The sequence below is a fragment of the Gossypium hirsutum genome, chromosome D08, assembly GCF_007990345.1.
Source record: "Gossypium hirsutum isolate 1008001.06 chromosome D08, Gossypium_hirsutum_v2.1, whole genome shotgun sequence".
NCBI lineage: Eukaryota > Viridiplantae > Streptophyta > Magnoliopsida > Malvales > Malvaceae > Gossypium > Gossypium hirsutum.
The window spans coordinates 67,893,116-67,912,892 of record NC_053444.1 but is presented as its reverse complement, the minus strand read 5'-3'; the positions used below and the strand labels follow the sequence as shown (position 1 = coordinate 67,912,892).

The 19,777-nt window shown below is 33.9% G+C and overlaps 1 protein-coding gene across 1 annotated transcript; it reads left to right on the top strand.

The window, feature by feature from the left end:
- The first annotated feature begins 92 nt into the window (after positions 1-92).
- LOC107928325 (tetraspanin-8) lies at positions 93-2,158 on the top strand. The gene is made up of 2 exons (XM_016859513.2): positions 93-780; positions 1,684-2,158. Exons 1-2 carry the CDS (start codon positions 271-273, stop codon positions 1,969-1,971), a joined length of 798 nt encoding a protein of 265 aa, XP_016715002.1. The 5' UTR covers positions 93-270; the 3' UTR covers positions 1,972-2,158.
- The last annotated feature ends 17,619 nt before the right edge of the window (positions 2,159-19,777 follow it).

Below are 19,777 nucleotides of genomic sequence, written 5' to 3'. Positions count from 1 at the left end.
ATTGGCACCTAAAGTCCAATTGGTTATGTGGATTTAATAAAAAAAACAGAACGGTCTTCCGTGGGTTAAACCAACTTATCTCATAAATCTGGATTAAATATGATTTAGCCACGTGGAACAAATGCAGTTACAAAAACGCGTACGGCGCGTGACAATAAACATTCCATTAGCCCTCCAATAAGATCACTGTTTTTTTTTTCCTTCCATCATAACAAAAAAAAAAAAAAACCGACCTAATAGAGAAAACCAACAAAGAAAATCCCAAAAACGATGTCGTTCCGCCTGAGCAACAACCTACTCGGTATCCTCAACTTCGTAACCTTCCTCCTCTCGATCCCCATCCTCGTAGCCGGCATCTGGCTCAGCCGTAAAGCCATAACTGAATGCGAACGTTTTCTCGACAAACCCATCATCATCGTCGGAGTTTTCCTCATGGTAGTCTCATTGGCTGGATTCGTCGGCGCATGCTGTCACGTGAAATGGTTGCTCTGGCTTTACCTCGTCGTTATGTTCATCCTCATCGTGCTCGGCATTGCCGGCACGATTTTCGCTTTCGTGGTAACAAATAAAGGGGCGGGAAGGGTCTTGTCAGGGAAAGGGTATAAGGAATACCGGTTGGGGGATTATTCGAATTGGTTGCAAAAGAGGGTTAGTGATGAGAATAATTGGTTTAAGATTAAGAGCTGTTTGGTTGATAGTAAAGTTTGCAGTGATTTTCATAACCAGCATATGAATGAGAGTGTAACAGAGTTTTATAAGGTGCATTTGTCTGCCATACAGGTACGTCGTATTATTTTTTGAAAATTAAATTGATTTTTGAGTCGGGTTAATAGTTCAAGTCTTGAATAGAGACTCGAAATAAAATTATAGATAAAAGATATTTAGTCTTAAAAAATAAATATTTAAAATATAAGTAGAATTTGAGTTAAAATATATTTAAGGTTTGAATTTATTTAGCTTGACTAATTTTAAGTGTTATAATATGTTGTTTTAGTTTTATATATTTTGTAATTTATGTGGTATACAAATTAAATATATAATATTATAACGTGAACATTGAAATTATATTAAGTTAATAGGTTGTTTAAGTTTAAAATTTTAATAAAAATAAAAAATTATAAAATATTAAATAAAAATAACGTATATATCTAAGGAAAATAAAGAAATATATATGGATGATTCTTGTTGATATAAGGTGTAAATTATGATGGTGGACGATGATTGGAGAATATGGTTGTATAGGTGGAGGTTGTATGTAATTAAGAATGGTTGGAGTTAGAAGAAGCCAAGAAGGAAGGGAGATATGTGTAGGATTTTATAACAGACATCGTTAGTCTTTCCCAAAGTACCACATGCCATTCTTTTATTGGTTTCATATTTCTTAAAGCTTAGTCAGCTTAATAGTATCTCTTCTAAATATGAGTTATCATGTCAAGATAACAGATAAATGTAATGTATGGATGGTAAATGTTTTGTCATTGATTTGTCAATAGGTGACCTTAGCTTATGAGGTTGTAAGTTGCGAAGTGATCTCGTAAGGTGTGACAATTTACAAATATTTAATTTAACTCGATCCATGAATACTTTCATATTAAATTTGTTTATTTCATGACTTAAATTGGGTTTTTTTTTCTTTATATATTTTGGACTTTCCATTTATGTGTTTCATGTTTTATTTTGCAGTCCGGTTGTTGTAAGCCATCAAACGACTGTCAATTCACCTTCCTAGGACCAACAAACTGGACCAAAGGCAATGGTGTCTTCATCAACAACACCGATTGCAATACATGGAGCAATGATTTGGGCACATTATGTTTCGATTGCCAAGCATGTAAAGCTGGTTTTATAGACAACCTAAGGAGTTCTTGGAAGAAAGTAATGGTGGTCAACATTATCTTCCTAGTTTGCCTCATCATTGTATACTCTGTCGGTTGCTGTGCTTTCAGTAACAGTAGGAAAAGCAAGTCTTGAGGACACTAAGGCTTATTTGTTTGTTTCTTTTTTGTTCATAGTATTTTGAATTTGGGGTCAGAAATTAGGGTTTTAGTTTGTTGGGTTTTTGCTTTTGTTTTCTACTTGTGTTTTGCAACTTCGGATTTTTTTTCCCTCCTCTCATTGGTAGATTTGCTATTTAATGGAGATTAAATTTTTTGTCAAATTACATGTTAGCATAATGATAAAATTACACTTTGGCCTCAAATAATTTATGATTCATCTCTGGTCAACTAAAAAAAATAAATCTTACACGTAAAATCAAAATTTGCAATATATGGAGTAGCGTTGATTCCATAAAGACTAGACTGATCAATTTTATGATTTATTATGACTAAGATTTATACAAATCTACGATATTAAAGAAAAGGGGGTTAAATCTAAATCTAAAATAAATAATAAAAATTTAATAAAAATTAGAAATCCTATCACATGTATGCGCGGGAGAACTACGAATTTAGAACATATATGTTTTTAAAAATAACACACAATAAATAATGAAACGTATAGTTTGAAACTGATTAATAATATCCCATGAAATATGTACGATATTAAAATAAATACATGATATTAACAATACTAAATGCACTACAATTTTTTTATCATGGTGTTGTGTTGAGTTGACTTCTGACACAAACTCAATGAACAACATTATCAACATATACAACTGATGGAGATAATAAATTGTGCTTATTAAAACAAAAATGTATAAAAATATCAAAATAAATGTGAGAAATTAAAGGTTTTACTAGTGCGATTGGTTCGGGTTAAAATCCCAACATATGCATATTTTTATTGATTTTTTAAATAAAAAGACTAAAAGTACCCTCGAATAACATAATTTATTTTAATTATAGAAAGGCATTTTCGTAATTTTTAAATCAATTGCTGGCCTAGTTGAGAGTGATAGCAACTCAGTAAGGAGCTTAGAAAATAGTATAGATAAAAATACAATGGAAATTAAGTTTGAGTAAAAATTAATAAGACGAAAACTCCAGCTTCAGGCGAGATTTTAACTTCGGTTTCAAACTGATCCCAAACAATAGATTTTCTCCTCCAATCAATAAGTCGGTTATAGTGGTCAAGGAAAACCTCAAACCACCAACCATTCCATATGTAATATAACTGCAATAATGTCTTGATAGCTAACCTTTACCAAGTGAATAACCCTAAAAGTAGCTTCCACGATTTAATTCCTCAATGAAGGACATCGTTCAAATCAATGGTCTCAATTGTGCGAGTCGTTTAAACTTGATCGTTAACTCCCTTGACAAATTCAATCACTCACTCAATTGGTTGTACAAACCCAAAATTTACCCGGCCCATATACAAATATTAAAACCAAATAAAATATATAATGATAAAAGCCCAATTTTAGCCCAAATCGTTTTAACCCAAAACTCACTAACCTAACCCAATCAACCCAAATAATTAGCCCAAACCCAGTATGGCCCAAAACAAATTTTTTTTCAGAAACAAAAAACCCTAACAGCCTAAGGCTTAGTTTGGATGGGCGGTGTGTTTACCTCCGGTGAGGTTAAAAACAGCGGTGGCGGTGAGATTAGTTACTGTAGCGGTGAGATTGGATATTGTAGCGGTGAGATTAGAAACAATGGTGGAGTGTGTGTTTGGATTCAAACGCAGCTGTAACGGTGAGATAAGAATAAAAAATGACTATTAAGGACATCAGATTAGAATTGATATATAATAGAAGTTTTTAAATTATTTTACTTTTTTAAAATTATTAAAATATTTGAATTTATAAATTAAATTAATAAAATATTAAAATGTATCTTCCAATATTTTAATGAATTATATAATTAATTTAAATTATTTATTAGATAAAATGATAATTATTTTTAATTTTTTAAAGTTAAATATTTTTTATAACAATGATAAATATTATTTTCATAAATAGTAACATTATACTTAGATCAAATTTTGAAGTATCTAAATAGATGATTTTTAATTAAAAAATATAATAACATAAGACATAACAAGTTTCATTATTACTAGAAATTTTTAATTATAAATAATTTAAAATAATAAATAATTTTTAATTTTTAATTATAAAAAATACTTATTAAATTTAATATGAAGATTGTATATATTAAATTAATAATATTATTTGAAATTCTTAAATAGAAAATTAGATGTAAAAGGATAAAAGAAAAAGTAAAAAGCATGGATGAAAAGGTACTTTCCATCTTTCAAATGGAGTTGCAAATTCTCACTGCATGTAGAACCTCCAGTGGCGCCACTGATACTACAGCATGATGAGAAGACTCCAGTGCGGCAATGGGTAAAATCCAAACACCAATATCAGTGCGATTGATTTCAAAAAAATGGTCTAAACGCACTGAAACGGGAGATTTTTTGTATCCAATCTTCAGCCGCCGCAACAGTAGCCAAAAATGCACCACTCTTCGCGCCGCCTCCTCCACGTGTGCCGCCACGTCTGTACCTGCAAAACAGACTAGGAGAGTCCAAAAGCAAAAAATATAGTGTAAAAAAATAGAAAAAAATAGAGAAATAAATGATATTTTCTTGCTATAAAAAGAGCCCCGATTTTATGTTTTTGGGGTTACGAATGAATCAAAAGAAAAAGAAGAAAAATCAATTCAAATACAGATCATTTTCAAAGGTAGTTGTGCCGATTTTTTTTCGGCTTATTTATTTATTTTTATTTTTTAAAGAAAACAAAAAAAAAGAAAAGGATAAAAATCGTACCTTTTTGCGAAGGAGGTGCCGATTCTGATAAAAATCGGTATTTTTTAGGCCGGGAGTCGAAAATACCCCAAAAAAATAGTTTTATTTTTTGGCCACTGCGGATGACGGCGCCGTCGTCGGCGACCGGTGGCCGCCGCGGTGGTCCGACGACCTAAGCTTGGCTGGAAGAGAGGGGAGTTGAAAGAGAGAGGGAGAGTGTTTTTGAGTTTTTTTTTTTGAAAAGGGGATGAAATGAAGTTTTTTTAAAAAAATTTTGGGCTTAAATACCCATATTAAAACGGCACCGTTTCATTAGGCCCCCAGACGCCCAAAACGGCGTCGTTTTAGGGGCCAACTCGCGCGTCGACCTAACCCACGGGAGGGATCCGTGTGTTTTGCTGTAATGGTTTATTTTCATGTTAGGCCCTTCCGTTTTTTCGATTGTTTTAATCAGGTTTTTTTTACTTTTTCAATTGATACCTCAAATCTTATTTCGTTCTCGATTTGGTCCCTTGCAAAACTGTGCGTTTTAAGAGCGTGGGAAAATTGCCCTTATGGTCCTCTGTCCCTTATGCGCATTTTATTTTAGTCTTATTTTGATTTTATCATTAAATCATTTATAAATCTTACCTTTAATTTCATTCTGATTGCAATATAGTCCTTTAATCAATTTATTTTATTAGTTGACTATTCATCTGTCTAATATTCTTCATTTTTTAAAGTTAATATTATTTTTTATTTTTATATTATATTCATTATTTATCTTTTATATATTTAAGCTTTAATATTTCTTTACTTATTTCACGTATTTTTTTTACTTTGATAATCCTCGAATTTGCTCTTACGTATGAATGTTTCATTCACTTATTTGTTGTCTTATTTTTATACTATTATAATTATCATAATTATCACCATTATTATTATTATTATTATTATTATTATTATTATTATCATTTTCATCATTTTTTACTGTTTTATTTAATATTATATTATATTTATTTATTTAGTTACTCTCAATTTTAAATCCATCTTATATTAGTTTTTATTTTGTCATTAATTATTTTGTATATTGGCTTGTTTATTTTATTTTTTTCATTTTATTTTATTTTGCCATTATTAGTGTTACTTTATTCCATTATTAGTTTATTTGTTTTTTTTTAAATACTTTCAAGTTTTGGACTTATTGTTATGGTTATTGTGCCTGTTATTCATTCGTTATTATTTATTTTATTCTTTTTGATTGTTAATATTAGCATTAAAATGATGTATGTTATATTATTATCGTTATTGTATGTGCGACAATTTGCTTATTAATACGCTTATTGTAATCAGTCGATAATTTGATATTTTATTCGCATATCACTTTAAACATTGCATTAATTTTCGTCCAAATTCAAAAAAGAAGATTTTGAAAAAACGAAGACAATATTTCGTATTTTTGGAATTCGAGAAGTCATTCCCTAACTTACGGGGTTTCGATTTTTCGAAAAATCCGCATATACGAACCACTTTTCAAAAAATACATTTTTAAAATAATCTCGGGATTAATAAAGGACCGTGTTCTAACTTACAGAATATGGTCTTTTTAAAACCGAGATAATCAAAATTTCTAAAAATAAGTAAATTTTTTGTGTTTATTCTCGTGTCGAGATTAAAGGTATTGTGTCCTAACTCACGAGATATAATTCTTTTTCTCGATTAATGTGAAATACACCTTTCCTTAAAATTTTAAGTGATTTTAAAAGGATCATATTTTTAAATTTCTTTTCGAATTTTTAATTTTTTGACATTAAGACATTAATTAATTGATTAGGTACCAATTTTGGGCATGACGAGGGTGCTACTCCTTCCTCGCATATAACCGACTCCCGAACCCATTTTTCTTGAATTCCGTAGACCAAAATTATTGTTTTAGTAAAATCAAAATGTTTTATTAAAACGATTGAATCGCAAGGTGATCCGATCACACCTAAAAAATATCGATGACGACTCCTATTTTTTCATTTTCGTTTTTCAAAATCCAAGTCGATCCTTTGATTAAAAAAATAGTTTCAACAACTTGGCGACTCCACTGGGGACAGGTTGAGAGTCAAGTCATAAATTGATTAATTTTTTTTCTTTTTGTCAACAAATCAAAATTTGTTTTAAAATTTCCCCTTTTGCATCCTATCCATTATTTTTATGGTTTTAATCATAGTGTGTTTGGTTGGTTGGTCCAAATCTGTTAATGTGTATTTGCATTTTGCATTACATAAGGTGGTCAATTTTACCCCTTTAAGTGGGAGTGAAAAGATAGTCCTTCGTGAGGTCTTTACCTCCGTGCAGGATAGTGGATAACTTTCGAAATACATTCGTACCTATGTCTTCGTACGATTTTAATCTCAGTGCAGCCATAGGAAAATGTATTCCCCTGAACCAAACTTGGTCCGCATGAGCCTATAATGGGTGAGGATCGAGGAATCTGTTGGTTTAGGTACCTTTGCTCTAAAAGCCAAACCTCATGTAGTGAACTTTAGGAACTTGCCCTAGGTAGAACTATACCAAACCCTAGTAGATTCCTGAATAAGTGCTTTATTATTTCCTGTTTGTGTTGAATTCTATTTTTTATATATGACACTAACTTTTTTTGTGTTTTGTTTTGATTGTATGCCATTTTGATTGCATAGCATTCATCATAAAAGGCGTTGGTTCATATTCGGTTACTAGATAGAGAGCTTATCATGGAAAAGAGATTTCTTGATAAGTTGGAGGATAATGCGACTGTCCAAACTTGGTCAGAGACAACACAGTGGAAAAAAGGTGATAGTTTGGTCGAAGGATATGTATTAGAGTCGTAGGACTTCACTCGTATTAATGTAACCCAGAATCGTCTGCAAGAATTGAAAGAAATCTAGGATAAGTGGAATAATGAGGTCAAGCAGCTTTTTTTACTCTAGCTATGGAGATCTGCCTTATATGCTTGACATAAAGGTGGATAAATACTTGATTCGCGCCCTCGGCCAGTTTTGGAATCCTGCTTACAGTTGTTTCACTTTTGGGGGAGTTGATCTGGTGCCTACAGTGGAGGAATACATGGCCTTACTTCATTGCTCGAAGATTCAAGTAGACAAAACATACTCGAGAGCTGTTAATGTCCCAACCTTTTTGAAGAAACTGATGAATATTACCGGGATGAGTGAACAATGGGTTGTAGCACGGATCAAGTAGAAGGGGGATAGCAAATGTATTCCTTGGAAGAACTTGAAGGATCTAATTCTAGCACACCCAGATACGAAGAAGAAAGTTGATGTCTTTGCCTTGAGTGTCTACGACTTAGTTGTCTTTCCCAAAGCCTTAGGACACATTGATGAAACAGTCATCGATCTCTTTGACCGACTTGATAAGAGGGTTACACCAATTCTGACAATTTTAGCAGAAACTTTCAGATCACTGAACGAATGCCGAAGAGCGGGTGATGGTAGATTCATTGGATGTGCGCAACTCCTTTTAGCATGGTTCTACAGTCACTTTTGAAAAGTTGATAAGGTTTCTTATTGAGTCTTCTCCGGAAATTATTCGCCTTTGAAAGAGATAGTAGCTATACTGAGGCGGGATGATATCTCGGAGGAAAAATAGATGGCAATTCTTCAGAATCTTCAAGAAGAGGATATCGAATGGATAGCTCATTGGATACTTCTAGATGAGATCTTATATAGATGTGGTGATTTCGACTGGGTCCCTCTACTTGGGATTTGGAGAGCTATTGGCTATGCACAATTGCTAGTACTAAGACAGTATAGGCCAAGGCAGTTCGTACCCGTAACCCAAGGACTAGCTTACTGCGAATTCTCGTATAAAGGCGATAGTTACAAGAAGAAGATTCGAGAGATGTCTAATGCTTGGAACCAGACTCGACAGATGAAGAGATTGGCAGTAGGTCCGATGACAACCCCTAAATATATAGAGTGGTGGGGTAGGAGGATTAATGATAACATCCCTGAGCCAAGTCAAGGAGACAGTCAGCCAACGGGAAAACATTTGCGAGTTGTCCCCTCTGAGCTAGAAATTATAAGGTAGGATTTTGAAAGAAGAAATTCAGAGTTAGAAAAGAATATAGAACAAATGGAAGAGGAGAAAATGAACTTGAGACTAGACATGGATGTTCAGAAGCTAAAAACCGAGAAATTAATAAAAGGGAAGGGTAAAGCTGAGGGAGATTTGAATAGTTTGAAAACAGACTATAAGAAGTTGCATTTCTCGATTAGAACTGCCGAGTTGGGGAAAAATTCAGAGCAGTGGTGTCAAGAAATTCAAGAGGAAAATATCAAGGCAGATAGATGAGAAAGGAAATTCTAAGAGGCTCAGGTGCGAAATGAGACCCTAGAGAAGAGTTTGTCAGAAAGCTGAAATGAAAAAGGTGAACTAAAAGCTAAAATGGCTGAACTTGTGAAAACTCTTCATCAATATCGAAACCGTAATTCTGTGATAGAACTAAGAGCGAGATTAGACAAGACCGAGCAAATGAAAAGAACAGTGGAAAAATTAGAAATGACATTACAGAACTGTGAAATGCGGATTGAATTCCTTGAAGCTAGTGAAGAGCGTCAGAAAGAACAGCTCCTCTTTTGTCAGAACCAAGTTAGAAACAGAGATCTCTTTGTGGGAGAGGCTGTGGCTCAGATCGAGAGGTAGCCGATTACTTACAGACTTTGGCGGTACAAGCTGATATACTAAGTGTAAAGTACGAGCTGGAATCAGACTAGGGACAGGAGTTAGCTTCACTACTTAGGAAAATTAAAACTTTGAGTGTTAGGGCAAAGCCATATATGTAATCTGTTTTATGCAAATTTTATTTTCTGGTAAATTTTTCTAAATGGAATTGAATCAAAATCGACGCCTTTTTGCATTCATTTCATGCATTTGCATTACATTATATCATATGCATTAAAGTCCACCAAAAGATCCTATATGCATTAAAGTCCACCAAAAGATCCTATGGTTAAAATCATTTCAGTTTATCTGAAAACCGACAAAAAACTAACCAACCAAATATCATTACGGTACCCGAGCTCAGATAAAAGACATGGACCAAAGATTAAAAAAACTTGAACAACTTCAAAGTGAGATGCAAAACCAACTGCAAACGCAAATGCAAGAGCAGCTAGCTAAGATCCAACAAGACATGATGGACAAAATGCTAGAATCTCAAAGAAACATGATGACCCAGTTGACCCAAATATTGGCTGGGAGAATAGATAAAGGAAAATGCCCCATGACCAACCCTGGTGAGGATAATGAGGAGTTACTCTATCCTCCAGGTTTTACTCCACCAAATATACAGGCCCAACCTGAGATGTATCGGCAGAGACCATTCGTCACAATTAGGCCTTAACAATCTCAGGTTGGTGCTTCGATGCCAATGAACTTTCAGGTAGATCAGGTTCAAATCCAGGAGATAACCCAACTAATCTAGTTATCCCCGATTTTGATGAAGTGGTAGAAAAGGAAAAAGCAAAAGCGAAATTACCAAAACAGCTAGAGGACAGGTGTAGATGGCTGGAGGAAAAATTCAAAGCAATGGAAAGTGCTAATGGTCATCATAGAATTGACGCTTAAGATCTGAGTTTGGTTCCAGATTTGGTTCTTCCTTACAAGTTCAAAATGCCAGAATTTAAAAAGTACAACGGGACCAGTGATCCTGAAGCTCACATCACCGTGTTTTGCAAACGGATGGCTGGATACGTTAACAATGACCAACTACTAATACGTTGCTTCCAAGACAGCCTGGTGGGGACAGCGTTCAAATGGTACAATCAATTGAGTTGTACCAGGATTAGTTCGTAGAGGGACCTAGCACAAACATTCATGAAGCAATATAGTCATGTAACGGATATGACTCCTGATAGAATTACTTTACAAAACATGGAGAAAAAACCTAGTGAGAGTTTTAGGTAATATGCACAGAGATGGAGGAAGGTTGCCATCCAAGTTCAGTCGCCGCTCCTAGAAAAAAAATTACGATGCTCTTTATCAACACGCTAAAAGCCCCATTCATCACACACATGCTAGGAAGTGCCACAAAAAGCTTTTCAGATATAGTCATGAATGGCGAGATAATTGAGAATGCCATAAGAAGTGGGAAGATAGATGCTACATAAAGTAACAAAAGTTCAGCCTCGAGGAAAAAAGAAAACAAGGTGAACAACACGAGTACATACAAAAAGGTTATTCAAAATCGATTACGGTAAATCAACCAGGAAAGGGGTTTTCCAATCAGTAAGGTTCATCAAGGCAATAATTTGGTACAAGACAAGACAATGAGAAGCTCTAGTTCACGTCAATTTCAATGTCGTATAAGGAGCTATATCAAAGTTTGTTCGATACACACGTCATTTCCCCTTTCTATTTCAAGCCCTTGCAGCCTCCGTACCCTAAATGGTATGATGCAAATGCACAATACGATTATCATGCAGGAATTACGGGGCATTTTATAAAAAATTGCACTGCCTTTAAAAAATTAGTTGAAAGGTTCATCAATATGGGTATTGTCAAATTTGATGATTCATCCAATATGAAAAATCCGCTACCCAATCATGCTGTTAATGGGAAAAACATGATGAGTAAAGCTATGAGGAGAAGAATCAAGACAGACATTGCAAAAGTAAAAACTCCTCTGAGAAGGGTCTGGAAGGAGATGATTAAAAGGGGATTAATTGTTTCAGATTCAGAGAAAAGATGTGAAAAGACGAGGAATTACTGTGAGTTCCACCATGAGGAAGGGAACGAAATCCAAGAGTGCAAAGAATTCAAAATCCTAGTTCAAGGCATGATGGATAATAATGAAGTGGAATTCTATGAAGAAGTCAAGGAAGAAGGAAGTATATGTGCATCCGAGTCTACGATGAAGGTTTTGAAGGTAAATCATCCTATGGTTATCATTTTAAGACCAATGAATAATGACGCCGGAATACTAGTAGCACCAAAAATCATAATTCGAAAACCCGCAACCTTCCTTTACAATGATATCAAGAAGGTCTCGTGTAACTATGAGTGCAATGTAACCATCCCGGGAAGAGAGACTTCAGCCAGTGCTTCGAAAGAAGATCAGGGTATAGGTTCTCATACACGTAGTGAGAAACGTTACGACGTGATAAGTCCCCAAATAGAACCTATAAAAGGACATGCAATGACAGAACAAAAGAAATGAGAAGCAATCGAGCCTGTTAACGAGCCAGTAAGAGAGGAAGAAGCCAAGAAATTCTTCAAATTCTTAAAGCACATCCAGTACAGTGTTGCGGAACAGTTGCATAAATAACCAGCTCGCATATCTGTGCTAGCTTTGCTATTGAGTTTAGAAGTATATCAAAGCGCGTTAATAAAAGGGGAAAGGATCATGTACTGTTAAGATTTGTGGACGCTGTGAAAGATAAGAAAATCTTGGAGGAGCTCAATGAGGGTATTTGCGAAACGTGTGCCAGTGGTTTCACAATGGCTAGACAGATTATGAGATTCGGGTACTACTGGTCCACCATAGAAGAAGATTGCATCAATTATGCTAAGAAGTGCCATAAATGCCAAATTTATGGAGACAAAATGCACGTACCTCCTTTACCTCTTCACGTTATAACTTCTCCATGGCCTTTCTCTATGTGGGGTATGGATGTCATCCAACCAATATTACCGAAGGCTTCTAATGGGCATTGTTTTATCTTTGTGGTTATTAATTACTTCACTAAATGGGTAGAAGCTGCTTCATATGCTAATGTCACAAAGTCAGTAGTCAGCATGTTCTTGAAAAAGGAGATCATATGTCGATATGGAATGCCTGAAAGAATTATATCTAACAATGCGTTGAATTTGAACAATAGCTCAATAGCGGAGGTCTGTAGTCAATTCAAGATCAGACACCATAATTTGTCATCGTATCGCCAAAAATGGATGGTGCAGTGGAGGTGGCCAACAAAAATATCAAGAAAATTGTGGGAAAAATGACGGAGACTTACAAGGACTGGCATAAAAATTTACCATTTGCCGTAATTACTTATTGAACATCAATCAGGACTTCCACCGGGGCAACGCCTTTCTCCTTGGTTTATGGTATGGAGGCAGTTTTACCTATTGAAGTTGAAATTCCTCCTCTCCGGGTATTGGCTGAGCTAAAGTTGGATGAATCAGAATGGATCCAATCTCGATATGATCCGTTGAACCTAATAGAGGGAAAAGGCTAAAAGCTATTCACCACAGTCAGATGTACCAGAAACGAATGATGCGAGCCTACAACAAAAAGATTCATCCCAGAGAATTCCACAAAAGGGACCTGGTGTTGAAAAAGATCATTCCTCTACAAAAGGATTTTAGAGGGAAATAGGTGCCAAATTGGGAGGGACCTTATGTTGTAAAAAATGCATTTTCTAGAGTAGTATTGATTTTTAGCGAAATGAATGGTAAAAACTTGCCTAATCGTATAAAATCAGATTCAGTTAAGAAGTACTTCACTTGAAGAAGGGGAAGAGACCAAGGTGAAAACCCGCAAAGGGCGCCTTGAGACCAAAGGGGATTTGAGTTGAAAACTTGAAAAAGGCGGCTTAAATATTGATCGAAATGAGGCATGCGGTGATCTTGCTATACCTGAATTAACAGGAAAGGGGTATGCGACGTCTGGAGCATCGACAAAGCACTGTAGATCTCCTAAACACATGACAAACTCAAAATGGTTCTTAGAAGTTTGTACAGAGAAGTTCAAGCTGTAATATCTAGGGCACCTAGTCTTCATATTACTTGTATTGGATTTGTCATTCTTGGAATACTTTATTCTTTTCAAGATACGTGTTCCCAATCAATTCCCTTTGTATTTTTATTTTTTTGTATCATTCTTGATAATTTATTCATTCTGAGCTATGCTCCAAATCAATTTTATTCTTATCCAGTGTTATGATCTTTTGCAAGCATGTTGCATTAGAATAATGATTAATGGACTAACAACACTTTCATAAAGGAAGTTTTGCATATTACTCTGGAAGTTTCTAGATAATACAAGAACTTGAAGTAGGACTATTGTTTAAAACACACTAGGTTGGAAATATTTGAGAAGGATGAGTCTAAATTAAGACTATCCCTTCGGATTTTGTTGGCAAAATATTGATTGAACAAAACGAAAAATGTCGTGTCGACGATAAAGCTTAAATGAACAGACAAGCAATGATTGCCAAGCAATAAAAATAGGTTTTCTTGTAAGAGAAAATTCTACATTGGTACGACACCCTAGGAGTGGTGTAAATGACCAAAGTGATGGGAGAGAGGATTCACATCCTATACTCCTAAATTAGAGTGGGAGGAGGATGGTTCAAATTTTATGTCTCAAAATTATAGTGGATTGAACCTTGAAGATTACAGTAGGGCAATCCGATTAAGTAAAGATATGAGTGTTACCAACCGGACAAGATAACATTCTGACGTGTTGGTAATAAAGCCTTATTGAACAATGAGCAATAACAACTCAAACATTAAAGGATTATTTTCATGACATTTTGCATTCATGCATGTACATTTAGTTAGGAGATTTTGATTCATTCCGATCATAACATCCTAATCACTAGGTATAAATAGGCCCATGAAAGGGATTCTACAGGTCATGTTCCCCAGAGAACAGATCGGTGAAACCACAAATCCTACTTCCCTGAAGTTGAAGTGGAGTGGATTGAAGACACCAGTCTTATCTCCTTGAAGTTGCAGTGGAGCAGACTGATGGCAGCGAATCTTATTTCCCTGGCATTACAGTGGAATAGATTAAAGCTGAAGTGGAGCAGATTAAAGCTAAAGGTAGCGAATCCTATCTCCTTGGCGTTATAGTGGAACAGATTAAAGCTAAAGGTAGCAAATCTTGTTTCCCTAGCGTTGCAGCGGAGCAGATTAAAGCTGAAGGCAGCGAATCTTATTTCCCTAGCGTTAAGACTGAATACAACAAATCCTATCTCTCTGACGTTACAGTGGAGTGGATCGAAGTGGCAACTCATATACCTTTGAAGACACAGTGGGTTGGAGTGAAGCTACTCACCAAAAGAAGTCAAGACTCGACAAGATCGGGCAAAATTGGCCTTGTTAAAGTCTTTGTTTCATTCCCGTTACACGACAATTAGCAAAGAGGGGTAGCTGTACAAACCCAAAATTTTCCCGGCCCATATACAAATATTAAAACCAAATAAAATATATAATGATAAAAGCCCAATTTAGCCCAAATCGTTTTAACCCAAAACTCACTAAACTAACCCAAACAGCCCAAATAACAAGCCCAAACTCAGTATGGCCCAAAACAATTTTTTTTTAGAAACAAAAAACCCTAACAGCCTAAATCTCTAGCCGCCGCAACAGTAGCCAAAAATGCACCGCCCTTCGCGCTCAATTGTTAAATGAGGAGGGACATAAATTGCAAATAATCCCAAAAGGAGATATTTTGGGCAGCATAAGCTGAGAAAAATCAGGAGAATTGGTAAAATAAGTGTAAAATGGGAAAATAACAAATTTTACTAACATAAAAATAGGACCAAATTGGAATATATAGAATTCTCTTCATATTTTCTTCATTATCACCAGCCAAAAAAGTCCTAGGTGTTTATTCAAGCTGGTACTTCATAATTTTTCCACCAAGTGAGTTAATCCTTGCCTTTTTCTTGTAATTTTTGTGTTTCTAAGACTTTTACAACTAGGTCCAATTACTAAATTCATTAGTTTTTGATTTTATGAATGAAATTGAAAGTTGCTATGAATATGTGCTTGAATTTTATGATGAAATAGAATGAAATTGAAGCTTTAATTTGTTTATGGGATGATTTTATTAGGTAATTTCAATAGAAATTGATTTGTAGGACCTAATTGTGAAAAAGTTTAGAATTAATATCTAGTGCTAAAATTCTAATTTCCAAAGGTTATAAAGTAGTTTAAAGTGATAGAATAAAGTGTTAATTAAGAAAAATAAGCTCAATTGAGAGGTTAATTGAGCAGGGATGAAATTATCATTTATTGAAAGCTTAGGGAAAAATGGTAATTAACATCATGCACTAAAACAATTTTGGACAGCAGCAGTAGTCTAACTTTGAAAAATCACCAAAAATTGTAGATATCGAATTAGAGGATGAATCTTATTGAGTCTAGTTTCTTATAAAAGAAATGTGTAAGCAATGGAATTGTAAATCATGAGATATAATAGATTTTGTGAGACAATGTCAGAATGAATTCGGGTTCCCCTGTTCTGACTTTGGAAAATCATAAAAATTTGGATAAAAATAATTAGGGGCTTAAATTTTTATGTTTAAAATCCTTAATGAGTCTATTTTCAAAAGAAACAAACGATAACATCATCCAAATTATGTGCAATGAGATAATTAATTTTTAGCAAAGAGGGGTCGGAACTGTTAAATAGTGAAACAGGGGAAACTTTAAAGAATAAACTATACTTATTGGATAAACCAAAAATTCTGAAAATTTTATGGTAAGAAGATATGTGAGTCTAGCTTTGGGAAAATTAGCAGATCTTAATTTGGAGTTCTGTAGCTCAAAATATAAATAATTTAGTAACTATGACTCAATGAGACAGCTTTGAATGCACTATAAATAATAATGGAATTATAGAGAATGTTAAATATGAACATGAAATGTATTAGATTAATGATTAAATTTATTTATTTAGATCTAGAAAATTCAAATACGAAGCTAGATCGAGGAAAAGAAAAAGTTCGAGATTAGTAGATTTTTGTTTACGAACAAGTATCGAGGTAAGTTCGTGTAACTTGAATTATATTCTTAAATGCTTGAAATGTTTGTTATTGATGTGAATATGATTTGAATGTTCATTATATGAAAATTGATGAAACATTGATATATTTGATAAAAAGGGGAAGAAATCTCGGTTGAATAGAAGGAAAATTCGATGGATCTCTGAAAATGAATTGACGGTAAAAAAGATCTAGCCCGGACGGGTGATCCTATCCTGATATAGCCTTCCTGAAGAATATGTGGAAAATGGATTTAGCGTAGACGGGTAATCCGAATTAGGGTCTCAATTTAGCCTGGACTAGTAATTCAGATCCAAGCTCATTAGAGTAATTGTCATTGCAGGGGATTTAGCCTGGACTGGTAATCCCGCTGTAAGGATGAGGTTCGCGGGGGTGTGCTCTTTGAAATGGAAATGTGCGCACATGAATATGAATTGACGGACCCGGATTTGTACACTAAAGTGTACCCCTGAAAATCCATCGAAATTTCGAGAAATTCAACGGGATAAATATGGAAAAATAACAAGGAAATGGAAATTATGGTATTGATGAGCTCATCAATCATGGTATATATTATTGATACATGGAAATTATTGGACTAATTTGAATGTTGAGTTTGTGCATGATAGGGGAATAATGTATTGAATAGGTGTATGAATGTTTATTGTATTGTATTGAAAATATTTGGTAAGTATAATTCTTGTTACATGAACTTACTAAGCACAAAGTGCTTACCCTGTTTCTTTTTCTCTTGTTTTGTAGTGTTAAGAGCTCGGAGGTCGGATTCGGTCAGAGACGTATCACACTATCAACCTCAAGATCTCGGTATATAAAGAAACTTTATTTTGAAAATCAATGGCATGTATAAGCTAGTAAAGTAAATGTTAATGTGAAATGAATGTATGGTTAGCCATTGGTATGGCTAACAAATTTTGGTTTTGGTATGTAATGAGGTTATCTTATGAATACGTTAAATCTATCTTGAAAATATGTTGAAATGGATTGATTGTGTTGGATTGGTCTCGGTTTAAAATTGCAGGGAAGATTAGATATTTATAAAGGGGTTATATTGAGTTTTTAAAAAAAAACTTTGGGATTTTGCGAAAAATTTCTTATGGTTTTGATTTAATCTCGGTTTGGTCCCGATGTATGTTTTGGGCTTCGGAGACCCATCTAAGGGATGTCATGACATGTTTCGATAAATGAATAGTATTTAACTCGTAATAACGAAAAATTTATTCGGTAAAATCAGGTAATGCCTCATACCCTATTTCGGCGACGAATATGGGTAGTGGTTTTATAGTATTAATGTCGAAAAATTGAAAATTCGAAAAGAACTTTAAAAATATGATCTTTTTAAAATCACTCAAAAATTTAAGGAATGGTGTATTTCACATTAATCAAGAAAAAGAGTTATATTTCGTGGGTTAGGACACAATACCTTTAATCCCGATACGAGAATAAACACAAAAAATTTATTTATTTTTTAGAAATTTTGATTATCTCGGTTTTAGAAAAGACCATATTCTGTAAGTTAGAAAACAGTCATTTATTAATCCCGAGATTATTTTAAAATTTTTTTTGAAAAGTGGTTCGTATATTCGGATTTTTCAAAAAATCGAAACCCCGTAAGTTAGGGAACGACTTCTCGAATTCCAAAAATACGAAATATTATCTTCGTTTTTAAAACTTTATATTTTTGCAAATTTGGATATAAAAAATATGTGATATTTGATACGCTATATGAAAAAAATGTTAAATTACACGATGAATATAATAACATCAATTTACGAAAATCAAATAATATATACTATTTTAACATTAATAAAAAAAATAACAATGGTAATAAAATCAAAGCATGCATATAAAAAGACAACACCAATAAAACAACAAATAAATAAGTAAAATAAATACATAAATATTGAAAAAGGAAAATAATTTGTGAAATATTGAAAGTGGGAAAAATTAAATTAAAATACAAACAAAATCTAAGTACACAATTTGAAATAAAATATGCAAATACGTGAAATAATGGAAACCATAAACTAATATTACTAATGATAATAATGATAATAATAATAATGAAGCTCAAGAATAAAAGTAAAACAAAATAAAAGCAACATTAATCGTGACAATCATGATAAAAATAATAAAAATAAAAGGGTAAATAAATAAAAGAAAATAGATGAAACACAACAAAAAATAATTAAAACCAAAACAGAGATAATAAGGAGACTAAATTTACATTGTAATAAAATTAAGAGGACTAAACTAGATTTTAAAACATAAATTCGAGGCAAACCTGAAATAAATAAAAGGGATAGGTACCCAATAGAACGCGCAAATGACAAGGAGGGGCCAAATGGACAATAATCCCCACCCTCCAAAACACGCACTTCCGATATGTACCAAAATGAAACAGGTGCAAATATTACGGGTAAAATTAAAAAAGAAAAAAATAAAGAGGACTGAATTAAAACAACCCAAAAATGCGGAAGGACCGAAAGCGCAAATAACCCATCGCAACAAAACATGCGGATCCTTCCCCTGGGTCCGGTCTACGCGTGGGTAAAGAGGGAACTAAGGCCAAAACGGCGTCGTTTTGGCCTCTGAGCTTAAAACTCAAAACGGCGCCATTTTGATATGGGTATTTAAGCACAAAATTTTTTAAAAAACTTCATTTCATCCCCTTTTCAAAAAAAAAAAACTCAAAAACACTCTCCCTCTCTCTCTCAACTGCCCTCTCTTCCGGCCAAGCTTGGCCGGCGACGGTGCCACCATCCGCGGTGGCCGAAAAATAAAAAAAATATTATTTTTAGGTATTTCAGACTCCCGACCCCAAAAACTACCGATTTTCATCGGAATCGGCACCTCCCTCACGAAAAGGTACGATTTTTATCCTTTTCTTTTTGTTTTCTTTTAAAAAATAAAAATAAATAAATAAGCCGAAAAAAAATTTGGCACAACTACCTTTGAAAACGATCTGTATTTGAATTGATTTTTCTCCGTTTTCTTTTGATTCATTCGTAACTCCAAAAACATAAAATCGGGGCTCTTTTTATAGCCCGAAAATACCACTTATTTCTCTATTTTTTCTTTTTTTTTTACATTGTTTTTTTGCTTTTGGACTCTCCTAGCCTGTTTTGGACTCTTCTAGTAACTTTTACACCTTTTTCAATTTAGTCATTTTCACTTAATTGACTACCCAAACATTAAAATTTTCTAACGAAATTTTAATACCATATTACTAAAATTTCCTAAATATTTATAAAAATATTTTTGACTCGGTTTTATGAGATCTAGGTCTCGATACCTTATTTTTACCCAAT